Source organism: Pseudophryne corroboree, chromosome 7 (assembly GCF_028390025.1).
Source record: "Pseudophryne corroboree isolate aPseCor3 chromosome 7, aPseCor3.hap2, whole genome shotgun sequence".
Classification (NCBI taxonomy): domain Eukaryota; kingdom Metazoa; phylum Chordata; class Amphibia; order Anura; family Myobatrachidae; genus Pseudophryne; species Pseudophryne corroboree.
Window position 1 is genome coordinate 93,968,172 of NC_086450.1, and position 17,533 is coordinate 93,985,704.

Sequence of the window (17,533 nt, forward strand, 5' to 3'; positions counted from 1 at the left end):
CACAACGTGTTCAGATCTACTTGGCGGAGTGTGGCCCCCAGTAGACGAGGTTGAGGCACGTACACTCTTTTGATTAGAAAAGGACACTGGTGGTGGGAGTGCGCCTTTGATTTTCTTAGGAGGCATTTCCGGACGGATAATATGGAGAAATATATGAAAAAAGGAGAGAGGCTCGAAATGTCACAGTCCCTGTGGACAAACTAGTAAGCCGGTTCCAGTATTGAGATGCTATGTATGCATGGTATCCCCGAGTGGAGGCGTAGGAAGGCCGCAGTACATCAAACCATTATCCAAACATGATTACACAAATGCGTCCTGTGAGGGGTCGTGCAGAGAAAAGTCAGATATGAGAGAAGATATCAGATCAAATACTAGAGGAGCCCAAGGCAAATTTCTTCAGCAAGGTACTCGCATATCAAGATACAGACTTCAGGAGGGGTTGTGCAGCACAGTATAACAGTGAGATATTCCCATCAGAGTAAGTTGGTGAAGATAGGTGGTGGAGGACACTTCAGGGCAGAGAGCACCGGTCCAGGTCCTGCCGACGGCTGGGTCTCTGACTCTGAATGTGTGAGGACCGGTAGCTGCAGGCTGCACAAGGATCCAAGATGGCCGCCAGCTGTTACTGTCTGCTTGCTAGACAGACCACTACAGTGCACTCTCCCAGCTGCTGTGAGGGAGAGCTCAATATCCAGTAGGAAGCAATAGGCTAGTATTGGAGTGTAGGCTCAACTGCTGGCTCTTGGAGGGGATCACCCCGGTACTAAACTGATGGTGTGGCAGAATACAGTCACTGGATGTTACCAAAAGGCATACAGCTGTGTTACTGAAACTGAGTCACATAAGCGGCAAAGTGGTCCCACTGTATCTGAACAAGAGTGCTTGCTCAGCCACAATGACACCTCATAAAACTGATCCAGCAGCGCTGAGAGGCTGGTGTTGCTTACTGGGCAGTAAAGGGTGTGATTCCTCACTGTAGACAGGGACCGCTGCGGCTCTCTCCTCACCCTTATTGTAATGGCCGTCGGCCTTGCGCTCCCGAACGGGTACCTCCGGCGTGCCCTGCTCCTGTCCCCAGGCGCTGCACACTGTGATGAGGGGCCCAGCGGGCGCTACGGACTCCGGCCTCCCAAGGCGACATCCGCGCATTTGTGGAGGCGAGCAGTACCGCTACCGCCCGCGATCCAGTGCAGGCTCAAACTTTAGGTTCCAGCTCCGGACAGCTGGAAGACCACGACCCGCGAAAGCAGCTGTTCAGTCTCCCAGCCTCGCTACCCACATCCACCGACTCGCGGCAGGTAGGCAGAGCTGGGGGAGACAGAATAGGGGCTCAGAAATGAGTAACAGTGGGGATTAAAGCACTTTTAGGGGCAGCCAGTTCAGAAGCTCTGTCCCTGTGTATGTCTCCCTCTATTGCTAGCCGAGGCATGCCCCCCTGATTCAGTATTCTTAAATGAAAGATTATGGTGGTATATGCATGAAGAAAGTATGAATGGGTTGATGCACAGATTTAACACACCATGCCCTTTTTCTCTGACGTCCTAGTGGATGCTGGGAACTCCGAAAAGACCATGGGGAATAGCGGCTCCGCAGGAGACTGGGCACAACTAAAGAAAGCTTTTAGGTCACCTGGTGTGCATTGGCTCCTCCCACTATGACCCTCCTCCAAGCCTCAGTTAGATTTTGTGCCCGGCCGAGGTTGGATGCACACTAGGGGCTCTCCTGAGCTTCTAAAAAGAAAGTATATAATTAGGTTTTTTATTTTACAGTGAGACCTGCTGGCAACAGGCTCACTGCAGCGAGGGACTAAGGGGAGAAGAAGCGAACCTACCTGCTTGCAGCTAGCTTGGGCTTCTTAGGCTACTGGACACCATTAGCTCCAGAGGGATCGACCGCATGGAACTGGCCTTGGTGTTTCGGTCCCGGAGCCGCGCCGCCGTCCCCCTTACAGAGCCAGAAGCAAGAAGAGGTCCGGAAAATCGGCGGCAGAAGACATCAGTCTTCACCAAGGTAGCGCACGGCACTGCAGCTGTGCGCCATTGCTCCTCATACACACTTCACACTCCGGTCACTGAGGGTGCAGGGCGCTAGGGGGGGGGCGCCCTGAGCAGCAATAAAAACACCTTGGCTGGCAAAAATACCACAATATATAGCCCCAGAGGCTATATATGTGATAATTACCCCTGCCAGAATCCATAAAAAAGCGGGAGAAAAGTCTGCGAAAAAGGGGCGGAGCTATCTCCCTCAGCACACTGGCGCCATTTCTCCCTCACAGCTCCGCTGGAAGGAAGCTCCCTGGCTCTCCCCTGCAGTCTACACTACAGAAAAGGGTAAAAAAGAGAGGGGGGGCACTAAATTTAGGCGCAGTATATATAACAGCAGCTATAGGGGACATAATTCAGTTAGTCCCTGCATTATATAGCGCTCTGGTGTGTGCTGGCATACTCTCACTCTGTCTCCCCAAAGGGCTTTTGTGGGTCCTGTCCTCTGTTAGAGCATTCCCTGTGTGTGTGCGGTGTGTCGGTACGGCTGTGTCGACATGTTTGATGAGGATAATGATGTGGAGGCGGAGCAGATGCCTATAGAAGGGATGTCACCCCCTGCGGGGCAGACACCTGAGTGGATGGACTTATGGAAGGAATTGCGTGCACGTGTCGACTCCTTACACAAAAAATTTGACGACATGCCAAATGCGGGACAGCCGGCTTCTCAGCTCGTGCCTGTCCAGGCGTCTCAAAGGCCATCGGGGGCTCTAAAACGCCCGCTACCTCAGATGGCAGACGCGGATGTCGACACGGATACTGACACCAGTGTCGACGACGATGAGTCTAGTCTAATGTCCACTAAGGCCATTCGTTGCATGATTGAAGCAATGAAAGAGGTGTTACAAATTTCTGATATAAACCCAGGTACCACTAAAAAGGGTATTATGTTTGGGGAGAAAAAACTACCCGTAGTTTTTCCCCCATCAGAAGAATTAAATGAAGTGTGTGAAGAAGCGTGGGCTTTCCCTGATAAAAGATTGGTAATCTCTAAGAAGTTACTAATGGCGTTCCCTTTCCCGCCAGAGGATAGGTCACGTTGGGAGACACCCCCTAGGGTGGATAAAGCGCTCACACGTTTGTCTAAAAAGGTGGCACTTCCGTCTCCGGATACGGCCGCCCTCAAGGAACCTAGTGATAGAAAGCAGGAGGCGATCCTGAAGTCTGTATATACACACTCAGGCATTATACTTAGACCAGCTATTGCGTCAGCATGGATGTGCAGTGCTGCCGCTGCGTGGTCAGATTCCCTGTCAGAAAATATTGACACCCTAGACAGGGACACGATTCTGCTAACCATAGAGCATATAAAAGACTCAGTCTTATACATGAGAGATGCACAGAGGGAGATCTGCCGGCTGGCATCTAAAATAAGTGCATTGTCCATTTCTGCTAGGAGAGGCTTATGGACTCGCCAGTGGACAGGGGATGCAGATTCAAAAAGGCACATGGAAGTTTTGCCTTATAAGGGTGAGGAGTTATTTGGGGATGGTCTCTCGGACCTAGTTTCCACAGCAACTGCTGGGAAGTCAGCATTTTTACCCCATGTTCCCTCACAGCCTAAAAAGGTGCCGTTTTATCAGGTACAGTCCTTTCGGACTCAGAAAAACAGGCGTGGAAAAGGCGGGTCCTTACTGTCCAGAGGCAGAGGTAGGGGTAAAAGGCTGCAACAAACAGCAGGTTCCCAGGAGCAAAAGTCCTCCCCCGCTTCTTCCAAGTCCGCCGCATGACGGTGGGGCTCCACAGGCGGAGCCAGGTAGGGTGGGGGACCGCCTCAAAAATTTCAGCGATCAGTGGGCTCGCTCACAGGTGGATCCCTGGATCCTGCAAATAGTATCTCAAGGGTACAAACTGGAATTCGAGGCGTCTCCACCCCACCGGTTCCTAAAATCTGCCTTGCCGATTACTCCTTCAGACAGGGAGGCTGTGCTAGCGGCAATTCACAAGCTGTATTCCCAGCAGGTGATAATGAAGGTGCCCCTACTTCAACAAGGACGGGGTTACTATTCCACACTGTTTGTGGTACCGAAACCGGACGGTTCGGTGAGACCCATTTTAAATTTGAAATCCTTGAACACATACATAAAAAAATTCAAGTTCAAGATGGAATCGCTCAGGGCGGTTATTGCAAGCCTGGACGAGGGGGATTACATGGTATCCCTGGACATCAAGGATGCTTACCTGCATGTCCCCATTTACTATCCTCACCAGGAGTACCTCAGATTTGTGGTACAGGATTGCCATTACCAATTCCAGACGCTGCCGTTTGGACTCTCCACGGCACCGAGGGTGTTTACCAAGGTAATGGCGGAAATGATGATACTCCTTCGAAAAAAGGGAGTTTTAATTATCCCGTACTTGGACGATCTCCTAATAAAGGCGAGATCCAAGGAGCAGTTGTTGGTGGGAGTAGCACTATCTCAGGAGGTGCTACACCAGCACGGTTGGATTCTAAATATTCCAAAATCACAGCTGGTTCCGACGACACGTCTACTGTTCCTGGGTATGATTCTGGATACAGTCCAGAAAAAAGTGTTTCTCCTGGAGGAGAAAGCCAAGGAGCTGTCATCTCTAGTCAGAGACCTCCTGAAACCAAAACAGGTATCGGTGCATCACTGCACGCGGGTCCTGGGAAAGATGGTGGCTTCTTACGAAGCAATTCCTTTCGGCAGGTTCCATGCCAGAATCTTTCAGTGGGACCTGTTGGACCAATGGTCCGGATCGCATCTTCAGATGCTTCGCCTAATAACCCTGTCTCCAAGAACCAGGGTGTCTCTGCTGTGGTGGCTGCAGAGTGCTCATCTTCTAGAGGGCCGCAGATTCGGCATACATGACTGGGTCCTGGTGACCACGGATGCCAGCCTTCGAGGCTGGGGGGCAGTCACACAGGGAAGAAACTTCCAAGGACTATGGTCGAGTCAGGAGACTTCCCTACACATAAATATTCTGGAACTAAGGGCCATTTACAATGCCCTAAGTCAGGCAAAATCCCTGCTTCTACACCAGCCGGTACTGATCCAGTCAGACAACATCACGGCAGTCGCCCATGTAAATCGACAGGGCGGCACAAGAAGCAGGATGGCAATGGCAGAAGCCACAAGGATTCTCCGATGGGCGAAAAATCACGTACTAGCACTGTCAGCAGTGTTCATTCCGGGAGTGGACAACTGGGAAGCAGACTTTCTCAGCAGGCACGACCTCCACCCGGGAGAGTGGGGACTTCATCCAGAAGTCTTCACGCTGATTGTAAATCGATGGGAACGGCCACAGGTGGACATTATGGCGTCCCGCCTAAACAAAAAACTAGAGAGATATTGCGCCAGGTCAAGGGACCCTCAGGCGATAGCTGTGGACGCTCTAGTGACACCGTGGGTGTACCAGTCAGTTTATGTGTTCCCTCCTCTGCCTCTCATACCAAGGGTACTGAGAATAATAAGAAAACGAGGAGTAAGAACAATACTCGTGGTTCCGGATTGGCCAAGACGAGCGTGGTACCCGGAACTTCAAGACATGATCTCAGAGGACCCATGGCCTCTGCCGCTCAGACAGGACCTGCTACAGCAGGGGCCCTGTCTGTTCCAAGACTTACCGCGGCTGCGTTTGACGGCATGGCGGTTGAACGCCGGATCCTGAAGGAAAAGGGCATTCCGGAGGAAGTCATTCCTACGCTGATTAAAGCCAGGAAAGATGTAACTGCAAAGCATTATCATCGCATATGGCGGAAATATGTTGCTTGGTGTGAGGCCAAAAAGGCCCCAACAGAGGAATTTCAACTAGGTCGATTTCTGCATTTCCTACAAGCAGGAGTGACTATGGGCCTGAAATTAGGCTCCATTAAGGTACAGATCTCGGCTCTGTCGATTTTCTTCCAGAAAGAACTAGCTTCACTACCTGAAGTTCAGACGTTTGTGAAAGGAGTGCTGCATATTCAGCCCCCGTTTGTGCCTCCAGTGGCACCTTGGGATCTCAACGTGGTGTTGAGTTTCTTAAAATCACATTGGTTTGAGCCACTTAAAACCGTGGATCTAAAATATCTCACGTGGAAAGTGGTCATGTTATTGGCCTTGGCTTCAGCCAGGCGTGTGTCAGAATTGGCAGCTTTGTCATGTAAAAGCCCTTATCTGATTTTCCATATGGATAGGGCGGAATTGAGGACTCGTCCCCAGTTTCTCCCTAAGGTGGTATCAGCTTTTCACTTGAACCAACCTATTGTGGTGCCTGCGGCTACTAGGGACTTGGAGGATTCCAAGTTACTGGACGTAGTCAGGGCCTTGAAAATTTATGTTTCCAGGACGGCTAGAGTCAGGAATACTGACTCGCTATTTATCCTGTATGCACCCAACAAACTGGGTGCTCCTGCTTCTAAGCAGACTATTGCTCGCTGGATTTGTAGCACAATTCAGCTGGCGCATTCTGCGGCTGGACTGCCGCATCCTAAATCAGTAAAAGCCCATTCCACAAGGAAGGTGGGCTCATCTTGGGCGGCTGCCCGAGGGGTCTCTGCTTTACAACTTTGCCGAGCTGCTACTTGGTCAGGGGCAAACACGTTTGCAAAATTCTACAAATTTGATACCCTGGCTGAGGAGGACCTTGAGTTCTCTCATTCGGTGCTGCAGAGTCATCCGCACTCTCCCGCCCGTTTGGGAGCTTTGGTATAATCCCCATGGTCCTTTCGGAGTTCCCAGCATCCACTAGGACGTCAGAGAAAATAAGATTTTACTCACCGGTAAATCTATTTCTCGTAGTCCGTAGTGGATGCTGGGCGCCCATCCCAAGTGCGGATTGTCTGCAATACTTGTACATAGTTATTGTTAACTAAAGGGTTATTGTTGAGCCATCTGTTGAGAGGCTCAGTTGTTTTCATACTGTTAAACTGGGTATAGTATCACGAGTTATACGGTGTGATTGGTGTGGCTGGTATGAGTCTTACCCGGGATTCAAAATCCTTCCTTATTATGTCAGCTCGTCCGGGCACAGTGTCCTAACTGAGGCTTGGAGGAGGGTCATAGTGGGAGGAGCCAGTGCACACCAGGTGACCTAAAAGCTTTCTTTAGTTGTGCCCAGTCTCCTGCGGAGCCGCTATTCCCCATGGTCCTTTCGGAGTTCCCAGCATCCACTACGGACTACGAGAAATAGATTTACCGGTGAGTAAAATCTTATTTTTTTTCTTTTTGAATCTTGCATGACAAGTAGAATTAAGGTTCAAAAAGGGTTGAGATTAACTAAAGGATAAAAAGTAAAAGGGGCAGGCTAGATGGGCCAAGTGGTTCTTATCTGCCGTCAAATTCTATGTTTCTAAGTATAAAAATCCTATATTTATAAGGACGCAAGTTCAGTAGCCTGTGATGTATATCCCATTGCATTGTCTGATGTATATTAGCCTTAACATAGGAATGGTGGATGAATATTCGTCGTAAAATGGGATTTTGTTTTCTGTTACATCTGTTGTGTATCGATTACAATGCACATATGTAAATCCCTACCTGTATGAATGCCCGTGTAAATGGGTTGTAGGTGTTTGAGAGATGCCACATGCACGCAGTCCTGGCTGATGAGAGCCCGCATCAGACATTTTCCCTAATTATTAACTTACCTTTCATTGGCATCTCAGAGGACTTTCCTAAATAGGGTATACCCGGGCATATGTATGTTCCAGCCATGGTTATCATTTCACGTGGCTCATATACTACATTGTAGCACAAAACAGGTCTTATTAATTGGTATTGAAGAGTAATTGTGAAAAGCACGTGGTAAGACTATTTGATGTGGTTGGATGAGTGTCTTTGCAGTACTCCGAATAATGGGAAAGTCAGGATGTTGGCGGTCAGAATATTGACAGCGGCATCCCGCCGGTCAGCATCCCAACATATTCTTATAAGTCTGCTAATCCTCCTCCTTATGCGGGGTACACACTAGAGCGACGGGGATTCATTCTAAAGTCGGAACGAATCACCGACAGCCCAGATCGCGTGTACACACTAGGTCGATGCTAATGTAGGACGGAACAAACATGTTCCGTCCCACTTTAGCATATTACAGGAAGCTAGTGACCACGGTTGGTTGGACATGCAGCACATCCAACCAAGCGTCCGTCGCTAGCGGGAGCGCGCAATCCCCCTTAAACACTGAGCGATGTAGGCAATATGTTATTACAAAACTGCATATAGTGCCGACATCGCTCTAGTGTGTACCCCGCTGTACCCTCCCCATAACCCTAACTCTCTCCCTACTTGCAGCCTAAGCCTATTCCTCCCCACTAGTGCCTAACCCTAAACCCCTCTGCAGCCCAACCCTTCCCCTAGTGCCTTATTCCCACCAGAGCCTGGCTGTCTGGATACTGGGCAGTGTCGGGATTTCAATGCTGGTCTTTTCGCCTGCTGGCTTCTTGGCCATCTGGATGCCAGCTACATTCCAATAATGGACAACGGTGCACAAGACTAGATCCTGCTAGTGACAGTAAATAGGCATCCAGTACAATCCATAAGGATAGTTGTGTGGCTTAGTGGGAGAGTTATCAAACCTGCTATAGAGGATCAACCAGATTCAAGCCATCATTTAGCTAGTGCATTCTATAAAATGATAGTTAGAATCTGGTTGCTATGGGCAACACCCTCTCTTCAGTAGGTTTGATAAATCTCCCCCTTAGTCGGAACACCAGTATCGCTTTCACCTTTAGCTGCACATGTTGGAGGCCAATTTATGCAGATCCTGCCATTTGGGTGGCCTAAAGATGACAGCACATATAAACTGTGGGGGATACGGTCATTAGGTCGACCACTATTGGTTGACGTGGTCACTAGGTCGACATAAAAAAAGGTAGACATGAATTTTTCACATTTTTTCTTCTTAATTTTTAAAAACTTTTTCATACTTTACGATCCACGTGGACTATGATTGGGAGTAGTAACCTGTGACAAGCGCAGCGGTAGTGGAGCGAGGCACCTTGCCCGAAGCATGGAGAGCAAAGCACTAATTGAGGTTCCCGGTCACTTTATGAAGAAAACTACACCAAAAAAGTTTTTAAACTCATGTTGACCTTTTTCCATGTAGACCTAGTAACCATGTCGACCTAATGCATATCGACCAATAGTAGTCGACCTAATGGCCCATACCCAACTGTGGCAGATATCCCACTAGGCATGCAAGGCATTTGGTTTCTGGTGCCAGCTCCTGTGCCTTCAGAGCAGCGCTTGAGGCAAACTATGGATGTACTCATCGTGTGGTATGGAAATCGCGACCCAGCTCTGCCAATGTGTTTTCTTGCCAAATGGCGTTTTTGAGTATGTTTATAGAGTTTGGGAGATACTGGAGTAACCAGAGAAAACCCAGAGTAACAAACAGAGAACATACAAACTCAACACATATGTGGCTTTATTGAGAATTGAACATAAGACTTCAGTGCTGTGAAGCAGTAATGCCAACTAATACACCATCTGTGCTGTCTGTAGTTAGATATGACGGTGAAGGCATTACATCTGGCATCAGAGAGACCTGTATTTGTTAGCAGCCATGTATCTACATATGTTGTCTTTATGTGAGAGCTCCGCCCACTCTCAGAATTAAGCAATAGCCCCGCCTCCCTTAAGTGCTGGGCTCCCAGGCATCTGTACATACTGATATCAGGTTGCACTTGGGTGGGGGGATTAATTTAACCACACGGCCACCAATATTGCAAATTATCTGTTGCACTCCATAGATGTTGCGCAGGAATATTGGCAGTCTTGCGCTACCATTATTCTCCTGGATATGCACAGCCGATCATTGGGGTGACCCGTTGCCGAGAATGGATTCTCCCCTTTTATCTGATTTCTCTCAGGCGCTGTTGCATTTTAGCAACTGGCATGTAGATTGCAAACCAGCTTTGCAGAATGAAGAAAAGGCAATCTACAAACAGGTCAGCGGTGTGCATGTTATGAGGTGTTTGATTACAAGCTATAGTTAAAAAAAATAATAATAAAAAAATAATAATAATCCACCAGTGCACTCTGTGATTACGTTTTGGCATACTCTCCGACGGAGAGAATGTCAGCGGCTCTTGTGTTTATTGCCTACCCTTTTCTATTTTGGTTATTTTGTTTGTTGTAGGGTGAGGGAAAGTGTGTAATAATCGCTATTTGATGTTAATCCATTTTAATATGAGCCCATGCTGTACAGGATTTCCCTGAAAGCTAATAAAATGGATTCCCCACACCTTCTCTTTACTTTAACAGGAAATCAACTTTCTTTAATGTGTTGACTAAGAGCCAGGCGGCTGCAGAAAACTTTCCATTTTGCACCATTAATCCAAATGAGAGCCGGGTACCCATCCCAGACGAGAGATACGATTTTCTGTGTCTGTATCACAAGCCAGTAAGGTATGAGGTGTTCCGTTTTTTTATTTTTTATTTTATTTTTAGTCCTAGATGAATGGAAAGATTTTTTGGGGGAGATGTACTATGCAGTGACAAGAGTGGAGAAGTGAGCCAGTGGAAAAGTTGCCTATGGCAACCAAGTAGCTGCTCTGTATAATTTGATAGTATGCAAATTATATATGTTACTTCAATGCTGATTGGTTGCCATCGGTAACTTCTCCACTGCCTCACTTCTTTACTCTTTTCATTGCTTACTACATCTCCCCCTTATTTCCTGAACCAGTACAAACCATCCAAAGTACCCTCCCTCATGGTGACTTTGCTGTCACTGGTTCGCACACAGAACCGTCAGACTCCAGCGTGTTTAGAAAGGAGTGCCGGAAAGTGACACACGTATGAGTAATTGATTTGTATGTACAGGCAGTATATTTTTGAGAATATATTGTCAGTAGCACATATACAGTATATTAGTATAGGGGTTCTTGGGAATATATGTAAGTCCATCAGACCTCTTACAGGTAAAAGAATGCCCAGTGTATAAGCCAGGTGACTAACAAGCGATATTATGATACGATGATGATATATATTCCTGGTCAGGTTAACATTCCATCCTTGACACTTCTATTTTATTGTTCTTTTCTGTTATTTGTCATGTAACCTGTGGATAAGAGAATGTGATCTCTATAAGGATCGGTCTTCACCCGCTTAGATCACAGATTTGTAGTGATTACAGATGTATCACAGTTCTTTTTAGTATAATAAGGGGGAGATGTGCTATGCAGTGATAAAAGTGGAAAAGTTGCCCATGGCAACCAATCAGCTGCTCTGTATAATTTGATAGTATGCAAATTATAAATGTTATGTCAATGCTGATTGGTTGCCATGGGCAACTCCTTCAATGGCTCACTTCTCCATTTTTATCACTGCTTAGTACATGTTCCCCTGAGTCACAGATGAACTATGCGTTTCCTGCAGAGGCTTAACATGACATACTGGTATAACACTGCTGTCTATTTATTCTAAAGCAAAGTTCCGGCATTTCTGAACGTGGTGGACATAGCCGGTCTTGTCAAAGGGGCCAGCACGGGCCAAGGCTTGGGGAATGCTTTTCTGTCGCATATCAGTGCCTGTGACGGTATTTTTCATCTTATGCGTAAGTAACGACCAATAATACATTTGTACGCTGACTGCTGGTGGCTTGATATGAAAAAAAAAAAATTTATTTAAAGATTAGTAATGTTAAACATTGTCCTCGCAAACAGTCTTCCAGTTTACTTTATAGTCGGATAAAACATGTGTATTGTCCTGTCACTCTAGAGATCCCCCCCCCCCCTTATTATGCATATCTACACAATTAGTGAGTACCTTGGGTGGTGAAGTAATAATGGGGTGGGATTTACAAATGCTAAGACTCTATGGGCAGTATTCAATTCTTTTCACCCCCTTCCACACCCATTCTGTTTCTGCTGACGTGCGTGATATAAACATTTCAGCTCGCTATTCCCAACCCTTTACGCAGCTAAACCTGATAATTATGGGCTCGATTATGCGCGATTACATGGATCACTTTAGAAAGGAGATTGGGTGTGATATATCATTTGAATACCGCCCTATATATCCGAACCCTTGTTTGTTGATGCTAGGTCCAGGCAGTTTGTACGGATGGTACATTTTGTGAGACATTGGGGTCCATATAAGGGATGAGGCAATCAGGAACACTAGGCAATTGGTGAAAAGTGACAAGCTGGAGAGGTTGTCTGCCTATTATAGACTAAGCATCGCTAGTTTTCCTGGGAGCTTTAGCTTTGATGTTGGTCACAATGTGCCTTTCCAGAAGGGCACATTGTGGCCGAACTGCTAATTCATTGGTGTCCAAACTACAGCTTGCGGGTTAAAACGTGGCCTGCCACCTGCTCCAATCCAGCCCACCAACCGGTCCGTAGTTTTGAGTTTTTAATGTGCCGCTACTCCCCTGCACCGCCACGGTGACTACGATAGATCTCAGGGAGGGACAGTGAGGAGAGCTCTATCCACCCTACTTGAGAGACAGATAAGTATAGACAGACCTGCGGGGTCCCCCCAGAGGGGAAGCAGCAGCCCTATCCCCACTACTAGGCCATCTCGCCAACACAGCCAAAGATACAGGGTGGACATACCATGTACCATAGACAACATCTTACCTGAGAAGAATAGAGACTAGGTCAGTATCTAATGAGAATAGAGACCAGGGGTAGTTTGATTAGATTATTGATTGGGCCATTATCTTGTGGAGTATAGGCACAGGGGACTGTATATGAGGAGGAATCCTGCAGGATGGGGGTCAGGGCATAATCTAAGAAGGAGAGAGTTCGGCCAGGGCCATTATCTGAGGGGAATAGGGAGCAGGGACAGTATTTAAGGAGGAGAGATGCCAGAACCATAATCCTGGGAATAATACAGACCACGGTCATTATTTGAGAACTATAAGGGCCGGGACCATAATATGAGAAAGGTAGAGACCACAGACGATATCTGAGAGAGGATAGGACCCAGGGATAGTTTCTGAGAAGACTATAGACCAGGGATTCTGCTAAAGTCACAATGCTACTGTTCGCATTAATACAGGATATTGTCACAGTAAAATTGCAATTTAAAATCATTAAATACATTTCTCTGACGTCCTAGTGGATGCTGGGACTCCGTCAGGACCATGGGATTAGCGGCTCCGCAGGAGACAGGGCACAAAAATAAAAGCTTTAGGACTAGGTGGTGTGCACTGGCTCCTCCCCCTATGACCCTCCTCCAAGCCTCAGTTAGGTTTTTGTGCCCGTCCGAGCAGGGTGCAATCTAGGTGGCTCTCCTAAAGAGCTGCTTAGAAAAAGTTATTAGGTTTTTTATTTTCAGTGAGTCCTGCTGGCAACAGGCTCACTGCAACGAGGGACTTAGGGGAGAAGAAGTGAACTCACCTGCGTGCAGGATGGATTGGCTTCTTAGGCTACTGGACACCATTAGCTCCAGAGGGATCGAACACAGGCCCAGCCATGGAGTCCGGTCCCGGAGCCGCGCCGCCGACCCCCTTGCAGATGCCGAAAAGTGAAGAGGTCCAGAAACCGGCGGCAGAAGACTTTTCAGTCTTCATGAGGTAGCGCACAGCACTGCAGCTGTGCGCCATTGTTGTCAGCACACTTCACACCAGCGGTCACTGAGGGTGCAGGGCGCTGGGGGGGGCGCCCTGGGCAGCAATGATAATACCTTGTTCTGGCTAAAAATACATCACATATAGCCCCTGGGGCTATATGGATGTATTTAACCCCTGCCAGGTCTCACAAACATCGGGAGAAGAGCCCGCCGAAATAAGGGGCGGGGCCTATCTCCTCAGCACACAGCGCCATTTTCCTGCACAGCTCCGCTGCGAGGAAGGCTCCCAGGACTCTCCCCTGCACTGCACTACAGAAACAGGGTAAAAAAACAGAGAGGGGAGGCACTTTTTTGGCGATATTGATATATTAAGCTGCTATAAAGGAAACAACACTTCTGTAGGGTTGTTCCTATATATTTATAGCGCTTGGGTGTGTGCTGGCAAACTCTCCCTCTGTCTCCCCAAAGGGCTAGTGGGGTCCTGTCTTCGATAAGAGCATTCCCTGTGTGTCTGCTGTGTGTCGGTACGTGTGTGTCGACATGTATGAGGACGATGCTGGTGTGGAGGCGGAGCAATTGCCGGTAATGGTGATGTCACCCCCTAGGGAGTCGACACCGGAATGGATGGCTTTGTTTATGGAATTACGTGATAATGTCAGCACGTTACAAAAATCAGTTGACGACATGAGACGGCCGGCAAACCAGCTAGTACCTGTCCAGGCGTCTCAGACACCGTCAGGGGCTGTAAAACGCCCTTTACCTCAGTCGGTCGACACAGACCCAGACACGGACACCGAATCTAGTGTCGACGGTGAAGAAACGAACGTATTTTCCAGTAGGGCCACACGTTATATGATCACGGCAATGAAGGAGGCTTTGCATATCTCTGATACTGCAAGTACCACAAAAAGGGGTATTATGTGGGGTCTGAAAAAACTACCTGTAGTTTTTCCTGAATCAGAGGAATTGAATGAAGTGTGTGATGAAGCGTGGGTTAACCCCGATAGAAAACTGCTAATTTCAAAGAAGTTATTGGCATTATATCCTTTCCCGCCAGAGGTTAGGGCGCGCTGGGAAACACCCCCTAGGGTGGATAAGGCACTCACACGCTTATCAAAACAAGTGGCGTTACCGTCTCCTGAAACGGCCGCCCTCAAGGATCCAGCTGATAGGAGGCTGGAAACTACCCTGAAAAGTATATACACTCATACTGGTGTTATACTGCGACCAGCCATCGCCTCTGCATGGATGTGCAGTGCTGGGGTGGTTTGGTCGGATTCCCTGACTGAAAATATTGATACCCTGGATAGGGACAGTATTTTATTGACTATAGAGCAATTAAAGGATGCTTTTCTTTATATGCGAGATGCTCAGAGGGATATTTGCACTCTGGCATCGAGAGTAAGTGCGATGTCCATATCTGCCAGAAGAAGTTTATGGACGCGACAGTGGTCAGGTGATGCGGATTCCAAACGGCATATGGAAGTATTGCCGTATAAAGGGGAGGAATTATTTGGGGTCGGTCTATCGGATTTGGTGGCCACGGCAACAGCCGGGAAATCCACCTTTTTACCTCAGGTCCCCTCCCAACAGAAAAAGACACCGTCTTTTCAGCCGCAGTCCTTTCGTTCCTATAAGAACAAGCGGGCAAAAGGACAGTCATATCTGCCCCGAGGCAAAGGAAAGGGTAAGAGAGTGCACCAAGCAGCTCCCTCCCAGGAGCAGAAGCCCTCCCCGGCTTCTGCAAAGCCCTCAGCATGACGTTGGGGCTTTACAAGCGGACTCAGGGGCGGTGGGGGGTCGACTCAAGAATTTCAGCGCACAGTGGGCTCACTCACAGGTGGACCCCTGGATCCTGCAGGTAGTATCTCAGGGTTACAGGTTGGAATTCGAGAAGTCTCCCCCTCGCCGGTTCCTAAAGTCTGCTCTGCCAACGTCTCCCTCAGACAGGGCGACGGTATTGGAAGCCATTCACAAGCTGTATTCTCAGCAGGTGATAGTCAAGGTACCCCTACTACAACAGGGAAAGGGGTATTATTCCACACTAATTGTGGTACCGAAGCCGGACGGCTCGGTAAGACCTATTCTAAATCTGAAATCTTTGAACCTGTACATACAAAAATTCAAGTTCAAGATGGAGTCACTCAGAGCAGTGATAGCGAATCTGGAAGAAGGGGACTTTATGGTGTCCCTGGACATCAAGGATGCTTACCTGCATGTCCCAATTTGCCCTTCACATCAAGGGTACCTCAGGTTCGTGGTGCAAAACTGTCATTATCAGTTTCAGACGCTGCCGTTTGGATTGTCCACGGCACCTCGGGTCTTTACCAAGGTAATGGCCGAAATGATGTTTCTTCTGCGAAGAAAAGGCGTATTAATTATCCCTTACTTGGACGATCTCCTGATAAGGGCAAGGTCCAGAGAACAGCTGGGGGACGTAGTAGCACTAACCCAAGTAGTGCTGCAACAGCACGGGTGGATTCTGAATTTTCCAAAATCTCAATTTACCCCGACGACACGTCTGCTGTTCCTGGGAATGATTCTGGACACGGTTCAGAAAAAGGTGTTTCTTCCGGAGGAGAAAGCCAGGGAGTTATCCGAACTTGTCAGGAACCTCCTAAAACCAGGAAAAGTGTCTGTGCATCAATGCACAAGAGTCCTGGGAAAAATGGTGGCTTCTTACGAAGCGATTCCATTCGGCAGATTCCACGCACGAACTTTTCAGTGGGATCTGCTGGACAAATGGTCCGGATCGCATCTGCAGATGCATCAGCGGATAACTTTGTCTCCACGGACAAGGGTGTCTCTTCTGTGGTGGTTGCAGAGTGCTCATCTGTTAGAGGGCCGCAGATTCGGCATACAGGACTGGGTCCTGGTGACCACGGATGCCAGTCTGAGAGGCTGGGGAGCGGTCACACAGGGAAGAAACTTCCAGGGAGTGTGGTCAAGCCTGGAGATGTCTCTTCACATAAATATACTGGAGCTAAGAGCGATTTACAATGCTCTAAGCCTGGCAAAACCCCTGCTTCAGGGTCAGCCGGTGTTGATCCAGTCGGACAACATCACGGCAGTCGCCCACGTAAACAGACAGGGCGGCACAAGAAGCAGGAGGGCAATGGCAGAAGCTGCAAGGATTCTTCGCTGGGCGGAAGATCATGTGATAGCACTGTCAGCAGTGTTCATTCCGGGAGTGGACAACTGGGAAGCGGACTTCCTCAGCAGACACGATCTACACCCGGGAGAGTGGGGACTTCATCCAGAAGTCTTCCACATGATTGTGAACCGTTGGGAAAAACCAAAGGTGGATATGATGGCGTCCCGCCTCAACAAAAAACTGGACAGGTATTGCGCCAGGTCAAGAGACCCTCAGGCAATAGCTGTGGACGCTCTGGTAACACCGTGGGTGTTCCAGTCAGTGTATGTGTTTCCTCCTCTGCCTCTCATACCAAAAGTACTGAGAATTATACGGCAAAGGGGAGTAAGAACGATACTCGTGGCTCCGGATTGGCCAAGAAGAACTTGGTACCCGGAACTTCAGGAGATGCTCACGGAAGATCCGTGGCCTCTACCTCTAAGACGGGACCTGCTTCAGCAGGGACCGTGTCTATTCCAAGACTTACCGCGGCTGCGTTTGACGGCATGGCGGTTGAACGCCGAATTCTAAGGGAAAAAGGCATTCCGGAAGAGGTCATCCCTACCCTGGTAAAAGCCAGGAAGGAGGTGACTGCACAACATTATCACCGCATTTGGAGAAAATATGTTGCGTGGTGTGAGGCCAGGAAGGCCCCGACGGAGGAATTTCAACTGGGTCGATTCCTACATTTCCTGCAAACAGGATTGTCTATGGGCCTCAAATTAGGGTCCATTAAGGTTCAAATTTCGGCCCTGTCGATTTTCTTCCAGAAAGAATTGGCTTCAGTTCCTGAAGTCCAGACTTTTGTAAAAGGAGTACTACATATACAGCCCCCGGTTGTGCCCCCAGTGGCTCCGTGGGATCTTAATGTAGTTTTGGATTTTCTCAAA

At 48.3% G+C, this 17,533-nt stretch overlaps 1 protein-coding gene across 1 annotated transcript in view; it reads left to right on the plus strand.

Moving 5' to 3' along the window:
• The window catches only part of OLA1 (Obg like ATPase 1), a 315,794-nt gene that overhangs the window by 25,540 nt on the left and 272,721 nt on the right, over window positions 1-17,533 (plus strand). The window contains exons 3-4 of the mRNA XM_063933437.1: window positions 10,253-10,396; window positions 11,419-11,546. Coding sequence (XP_063789507.1) covers window positions 10,253-10,396; window positions 11,419-11,546 — 272 coding nt within the window. The remainder of the gene's footprint in view (window positions 1-10,252; window positions 10,397-11,418; window positions 11,547-17,533) is intronic.